Source organism: Penaeus japonicus, unplaced genomic scaffold (genome assembly GCF_977035675.1).
Source record: "Penaeus japonicus unplaced genomic scaffold, GWHDUDI00000001_assembly GWHDUDI00000009, whole genome shotgun sequence".
Lineage (NCBI taxonomy): Eukaryota > Metazoa > Arthropoda > Malacostraca > Decapoda > Penaeidae > Penaeus > Penaeus japonicus.
Window position 1 is genome coordinate 28,640,932 of NW_028234411.1, and position 7,500 is coordinate 28,648,431.

At 40.4% G+C, this 7,500-nt stretch overlaps 2 protein-coding genes across 5 annotated transcripts in view; one reads left to right on the forward strand and one right to left on the reverse strand.

Annotated features, from left to right (window-relative positions):
- The window catches only part of LOC122242489 (uncharacterized), a 22,139-nt gene extending 21,905 nt beyond the window's left edge, over positions 1 to 234 (forward strand). The window contains exon 3 of one of the 2 annotated variants that reach the window (XM_042999786.2): positions 1 to 232. This exon is cut by the window's left edge and continues 1,113 nt beyond it. In XM_042999786.2, the coding sequence (XP_042855720.2) occupies positions 1 to 20 (20 nt within the window). In that variant the 3' untranslated portion in view covers positions 21 to 232. The other variant, XM_042999787.2, reaches the window with a different exon arrangement.
- A 958-nt stretch (positions 235 to 1,192) lies between these two features.
- Positions 1,193 to 7,500, reverse strand: part of LOC122242488 (serine/threonine-protein kinase Sgk1) — a 29,878-nt gene continuing 23,570 nt past the window's right edge. For all 3 annotated transcript variants that reach the window (XM_042999785.2, XM_042999784.2, XM_086539897.1), the window contains exons 5-14: positions 7,470 to 7,500; positions 7,167 to 7,331; positions 6,559 to 6,663; positions 5,954 to 6,059; positions 5,207 to 5,374; positions 4,595 to 4,693; positions 4,017 to 4,187; positions 3,555 to 3,728; positions 2,827 to 2,967; positions 1,193 to 2,460 (exon numbers count right to left, since the gene is read on the reverse strand). The exon at positions 7,470 to 7,500 is cut by the window's right edge and continues 73 nt beyond it. In XM_042999785.2, coding sequence (XP_042855719.2) covers positions 2,287 to 2,460; positions 2,827 to 2,967; positions 3,555 to 3,728; positions 4,017 to 4,187; positions 4,595 to 4,693; positions 5,207 to 5,374; positions 5,954 to 6,059; positions 6,559 to 6,663; positions 7,167 to 7,331; positions 7,470 to 7,500 — 1,334 coding nt within the window. In that variant the 3' untranslated portion in view covers positions 1,193 to 2,286. The remainder of the gene's footprint in view (positions 2,461 to 2,826; positions 2,968 to 3,554; positions 3,729 to 4,016; positions 4,188 to 4,594; positions 4,694 to 5,206; positions 5,375 to 5,953; positions 6,060 to 6,558; positions 6,664 to 7,166; positions 7,332 to 7,469) is intronic.

The window sequence follows — 7,500 nt, forward strand, 5'->3', positions numbered from 1 at the left end:
TGATCGCCAGCCTCTTGTGAAGCCTCGGCGGCGCCTCGCTCGCGCGCTCTGTCTGTCTGCGTCTTCCCTGCTCACAGCTGTTGCATCCTGACGACGTTGGGTTCCTCTGAGCATTCTCTCTCTCTCTCTCTCTCTCTCTCTCTCTCTCTCTCTCTCTCTCTCTCTCTCTCTCTCTCTCTTTCTCTCTCTCTCTGTCTCTCTCTCTCTCTCTCTCTCTCTCTCTCTCTCTCTCTCTCTCTCTCGCTCTCTCTCTCTCTCCTCTCTCTCTCTCTCTCTCTCTCTCTCTCTCCTCTCTCTCTCTCTCTCTCTCTCTCTCTCTCTCTCTCTCTCTCTCTCTCTCTCTCTCTCTTCTCTCTCTCTCTCTCTCTCTCTCCTCTCTCTCTCTCTCTCTCTCTCTCTCTCTCTCTCTCTCTCTCTCTCTCTCTCTCTCTCTCTCTCTCTCTCTCTCTCTCTCTCTCTCTCTCTCTCTCTCTCTCTCTCTCTCTCTCTCTCTCTCTCTCTCTCTCTCTCTCTCTCTCTCTCTCTCTTTCTCTCTAACTCCAGTACTTCCTTGTACTTATTTATTACGATTTTTCTTTGACGGTTCTTCGCTTCAATCTTTCTTTATGTATTATTAATAACTGTTAATTTATTAATTTATATGATATAGTTTTTTCCCCATCTTGACACCTAAAGCCAGGAAGGGCATTCTACGCGGGTAGCAAGTTATGGCCAAAAAAACAACATAAGTTATATTTATTTTCGAGAAAAAAATGATTCTATGAAGTAACATGAAAATGATACTAAAAACGATAACTGTATACTGACAGAAATGTGCCTGTGTTTTCCGATTTGGTTTCTTTGAGACTAAAGGGTGACTCGCATATGAACTGAGCAGATGGACGGGAAACTGGAAACACTGCTAGCATATTAAAGTTTCAAGTGAAAATAGTGATTAAGAGTGATTAACCAGAGTCTTCACCTTTTTTTTTTAACTTATTTTATAAATGCATGTTATTTATTGTTGATTTGTTTCTTTTCAATAAAGTGTTCTCTGCGTTTTTTTCTTTCTTTTTTTATTAATCAACTGCCATTTTGTTCACAAATCATCTGATCAGTTTAACTACTTTGATTCAGCTTATAGGAAGCATATTTCTTAATGTATTTGAACATCCAAAACATACAATGGGGAATACAATACAGAAAAGTGATATAATGATTATAACGTTTATTTCCAAAAAAATCTTCATAATCTTCGTAATATACATACATACATTACATACTTACATGTGTGTACATATATATAAATATATATGTGTGTGTGTGTGTGTGTGTGTGTGTGTCTACCTATGTATTTATATATACACACAATATTATAATACAATAACAAAATATACAGTTATGGTACATGCACAAAGTAAATGTGCAAAATAATATATCTATATATCACAGATAAGGTCTAAGGTTAGAATGTAGAGCACAAACTTTTTCCAGGTCAAGTGCGAGTCCGACCGGTTATGCTAGTCCTCGAGTTAATAAAAATCCGTTTTTTAAATGTTAACTATTTCAGTGTTTCTATGTTTTTAACTATTTCAGCGTTCAGATTATCAGAACTCATTTGTCTCTTTACTTTTCTAGTCTTCTTTTTTTTCTTCTTTCCTTCTTCTCTGAAAAAGTACATGAAAAGATATGCAATTTCTAGTGCAAGACTCATTAGCCTATGTTCATTGAAGTTCGTTTTGCCTTTCCCGTAATCATCACGTCTTCAAAAGTCTCATATTTCGAGTATATGATTTTTCTGCGTACATCTACACCTATAAAAGTCACAATAAAAATCGAATGGCACAAATTGTACACGTACATCTCTCCTTAATTAAAATCACTGTTCTATATTCGTCAGTTTGCTTTAGAGAAAAAAAAAATAGAAATCTTTCATTACATGGAACACATAATTTACAAAGACACAACCACTTGTCCATTACCCTCGAAGAAACCCAAGGAGAACTTTCCTTTCTGCTTGAGGAATTTCTATCACTTTGGGGAGAGGAATGTGTGTTATTTTCTTCCTTCGCATATACAAAAATAACATTCTTCGCCTATGTACACCATTTCTTCTCGTTCGCTTCCTTTCGGTCATCGAAACTTGCACCTCCTTTGCAAAGATTCCATCGACGACAGAAGCTCTCCACTCAACTGACTCAACCGAAGTTCTCAGCGGCCCGGACCCGACCCAGCCAGAAGGACGGGGCTTAAACAACCTCCAAAAGGGGCCCTGAAACTGCACACAGGAACCCAACCCCTGCGGCCTCACTCCTCCCACTGACCATCCAGGTCGAGGGGCGGGGCATAGCTGAAGCCCTGGAAGACGTGGTCGACGGCCTGCACGGAGGCTGAGAGGCCCTGCAGCGAGGCTGGAGAGTGGCCTATGACGGCCTCCTTGGTGAACATCGGGTCAACGTTTCGAGTGTCTGTTTCGCTGCTCTGTTTGGGGAAGAGGAAGTCGTCTCTGAGTTTTTGAGGAGATTGGGGGAAGTAGCTTACGCTCTAGGACAGGATGACTGATTAATGAAGCTTAATTTCTCTGTTTTATTTTATCGATATATGTATCAAAGAGTGATCATCATTGGAAAAGATAAAGGTTCATTTCTCCTTCTCTTTACCCTTTTCTCACTCTCTCCCTCCCTCTCTTCTTCCCACACTCCCTCCCTCCTTCCCTCCCTCCTCCTTCCTTCCCTCCCTCCTTCCTTCCCTCCCTCCTCCTTCCTTCCCTCTTTCTCTCTCTCCCTCCCTCCCTCCCTCCCTCCCTCCCTCCCTCCCTCCCTCCCTCTCCCTGACTCTCCCACTCACCACGGAAGGCACGAAGGGCGGCGTGATGCCCCTCCTCTCCACTTTGTCCCAGTCGATGTCCTTAAAGAAATCGTCCTTCTTGACGTCCTCTCCGTCTAGGAGTCCTGCCCCGAGTCTGTCCCGCGGGTCCTTCTGCAGGAGCTGTTGGTGGAAGAAGGGATTGGAGAAATCGGAAGGGGAAAAGATGAGGCCATTGTCTATGCAAATAAATGTCTAAAATACCTATAGTCGAAAACTAATGAGGCAGAAAAGTCTTCCTAAAACGAAACGTATGGCATAGAATGCATGTATACATACATACACACACACACACACACACACACACACACACACACACACACACATATATATATATATATATATATATATATATATATATATATATATATATATATATATATATATATATATTTATACATATATATGTATATATATGCATATATATGTATATATATATATATATATATATATATATATATGTATGTATAATATATATATATATATATATATATATATATATATATATATACATATATATATATAATATATATATATATATATATATATATATATATATATATATATATATATATATATATGTGTGTGTGTGTGTGTGTGTGTGTGTGTGTGTGTGTGTGTGTGTGTGTGTGTGTGTGTGTGTGTGTGTGTGTGTGTAAGTACGCATGTATTTATGTATATCTACATAAACTTGTGCCTAGTCAACATACCCCCTCCAAGATAGCCCGGGCTCTCTTGCTGACTGTAGGCTTCAGTTTCAGGGGCTTGTTCAAGATGGCGGTGTACATGGCGTGCGTGTCGCGGGAGTAGAAGGGCGGGAGGCCGTACAGCATCTCGTAGAGCACGGCGCCCAACGTCCACCAGTCGACAGCACGGGAGTACGGCTGTGAGGAAAATGGAGGAGGAGGCGGTGGGTTAGTATGGAGGAGTCTGATGTTGTGTTCAAAGCTTTGACATTCTTTTTTTTTCATTTTAGTTATATCTAGATTTGTTTATACATATTTGTTTATAACTATTAAACGTGTATGGCTCTAGCTCTTCATTCTCTGTTATGCCAATCCGAACGAACAAGTACAAATGAAAACCAAAACAAACAATCCAAAACAAATCCGCAACAAACCCTGCAATCTTCGTCACACCGAACACGCAACGAGACGCTTGAATCTCCTCACCTGCTTCTTCAGGATCTCCGGCGCCAGGTACTCCGGAGTGCCACAGAAGGTCGACGTCTTGGAGGACGAGTGGAGAAGGCCCTCTTTGCACAGGCCGAAGTCAGTGAGGATGATGTGACCCTCAGTGTCCAAAAGGATGTTCTCGGGTTTGAGGTCGCGGTACACGATGCCCTGGAGAAAGAGGCGGAGGCTGGGATTTAGAGCTTGAGATTTGTGGATTGGCATTTATATGTATATATATATATATATATATATATATATATATATATATATATATATATATATATATATATATATATATGTATATATTTTTTTTTTCTTTTTTTTTGGGGGGGGGGTTATATTTTTTTTTTCTGATTGGTCTTGTGTAATTTAGGTTCGCTTCTTGGCCTTCTTGAATCATTATAGTTCTATAGAATGTCCTATCCTTTAAATATTCTCTCTCTCTCTCTCTCTCTCTCTCTCTCTCTCTCTCTCTCTCTCTCTCTCTCTCTCTCTCTCTCTCTCTCTCTCTCTCTCTCTCAATAAAAATATATATCATTTTTCCCGAACACTACCCCGCAACATATCCCACTCACCTTGGTGTGCATGTACGTGAGAGCGCAGCAGATCTCGGCGGCGTAGAATTTGGCTCTCGGCTCCATGAAAACGCGCTCCCGTTGCAGGTGGAAGAACAGCTGGAATGAGAAAGGCGAGGATTATAAAGCGGAATGGGAATGAGAAGAAATGTTGGAATGGAAGCTGGAGATTAGAAATTGCATGATGAAAGGGTCTTTTACTTCTCTCCTTTTGCAATTCTTTTCCTTCTCCCTTGATTACAGTCCTTCTTCCCACAATCTGTCAATCCCTCTTTCCATCATTCATGTCCCTCTCTCTTGCCCCCTCCTTCCTTCTTTCCTTCCCATTCTTTCTCCTGTCCGTCTTCTCCCCTCCCTTTCTCTCTGCATCACTTTCTCACTCTATTCCCCTTCCCCCTCCTTTCCCCCTCCCTTTCACTCTCCAATCCTCTTTCCCCTTTCCCTCCCCATCTCCCCTCCTCCTCCTCCCTCTCTGCCCCTCTTTCCCCTTTCCCTCCCCATCTCCCCTCCTCCTCCTCCCTCTCTGCCCCTCTTTCCCCTTTCCCTCCCCATCTCCCCTCCTCCTCCTCCTCCCTCTCTGCCCCTCTCTCCATTCCCCTCTCCTCTTCTTACCTCTCCACCATTGACGTAATCCAAGACGAAGAAGATCTTCTGATGCGTCGTGAAGGCGAAGTGAAGTGTTACCAGATAAGGGTGTTTCATCACTTGTATCAACACAGATCTCTCGCTGAGCACGTGCGCCGTTTCGTTCCTTCTGATTATCATCTTTTTGTTCAACACCTACAAATAAAGAAATTGTTTTTGTCTTTTATTTTACGAACATTTTATGTTTTTCCTTTTTTTTTGTAATTGGTTATTTGTTCGTGTGTTTTCCTGTCTGTGTGTTTTTTTTTTTTCTCGGTCTCTTTCTGTGTGTCTGTGTGTGTCAGTGTGTGTGTGGCTGTGTGCATGCGTGTGCGTATCTCTCTCTCTCTCTCTCTCTCTCTCTCTCTCTCTCTCTCTCTCTCTCTCTCTCTCTCTCTCTCTCTCTCTCTCTCTCTTCCTCTCTCTTTCTCTCTCTCTCTCTCTCTCTCTCTCTCTCTCTCTTCTCTCTCTCTCTCTCTCTCTCTCTCTCTCTCCTCTCTCTCTCTCTCTCTCTCTCTCTTCTCTCTCTCTCTCTCTCTCTCTCTCTCTCTCTCTCTCTCTCTCTCTCTCTCTCTCTCTCTCTCTCTCTCTCTCTCTCTCTTTCTCTTCTCTTTCTCTCTCTCTCTCTTCTCTCTTTCTCTTCTCTCTCTCTCTCTCTCTCTCTCTCTCTCTCTCTCTCTCTCTCTCTCTCTCTCTCTCTCTCTCTCTCTCTCTCTCTCTCTCTCTCTCTCTTACCTTAACAGCGTAGACTTTGTTATCCTGGCGATATCTGGCAAGCATAACGCGTCCGAAACTTCCTTTTCCGACTACGCTTAAGAATTCGAAGTCCCCGGGAGTGAGTCTGAGGGCACAGATGATTCTTTTAAGATCTAATTAAAACAATGAAAGTGAAATTGATGTAAGTAATGCATGAATTGGGGATGGAGTTTGTAGACGGAAGAAAATTAATGCACACGTTCGATAAAATTCAGATATCCAAAATTTAGATTCATCAAAAAAGTTCATATGTACAAACGTATGTCTGTCTATGTATATCTATGCTTATACCTGTTTATTTACCTAGATATATATAGAACTATATCTACATATATATTTATCTATGTATAAGCATATATGTGTGTGTGTGTGTTTGTATATATATATATATATATATATATATATATATATATATATATATATATATATATATATATATATATATAGATGTATGTATATATATATATATATATATGTATATATAATATATATATATATATATATATATATATATATATATATATATATATATATACATATATGGGAAATGGATAAAATGATAATCGCAAAGCGAATTTACTTACGATTTCTTTGTACAGCCAAGATCGATTTCTTTTTCGGTGTCTAACGACGAGGAACTGTCCTCTTTCTTGTCAGACTTTTTCTTATGATTATACGGCTGCACTTTCCTATAAAAAAAAATGTTGGTATATATGTGGAATAGTCATATACAAATAGTAAATTATTTCATGTGGGAGGCAAAAAAACTTTTACTTGAGTTTCTTCGTTAAAAGTTGTTTTCTTTGAATCAAGAAAAAACAAAGAAAATTAAATTTAAATCTATGATATACTTTGTATATATCAAAGAAAGAAGAAATCATGCTTCTTTTCTCCCATCAACTTTCTCTCTCTCTCTCTCTCTCTCTCTCTCTCTCTCTCTCTCTCTCTCTCTCTCTCTCTCTCTCTCTCTCTCTCTCTCTCTCTCTCTCTCTCTCTCTCTCTCTCTCTCTCTCTCTCTCTCTCTCTCTCTTCTCTCTCTTCTCTCTCTCTCTCTCTCTCTTCTCTCTCTCTCTCTCTCTCTCTCTCTCTCTCTCTCTCTCTCTCTCTCTCTCTCTCTCTCTCTCTCTCTCTCTCTCTCTCTCTCTCTCTCTCTCTCTCTCTCTCTCTCTCTCTCTTGCTATCTCTCTCTCACCTTGAGAGCGCCGGTGCTCCTGGCGGCATAAGATAGCTGGGATCCAGCACTAAAGACGAAGGACTGGAATCCGGTGAGCTTGCAGAATCACTCGAACTACTTGTCGTATCTGAGCTGCTAGTTCTTCTGAATCTGTCAAGTTGCAGGAATTCGCGAACCTCCGGTCTATTGTGGAATAGAAAACGAAAAAAAATAAGTTTGGATTAGAGAAAATGGAAGAGCTTGTATCTTTTTAAGGGGTAACTATAACATTTTGAATATGTTTTCTTGGGTTCTCAGAAAAAGGATTTAATTAATACTTACACAGCTACTATTCTAGGGTCTCCCATTACGG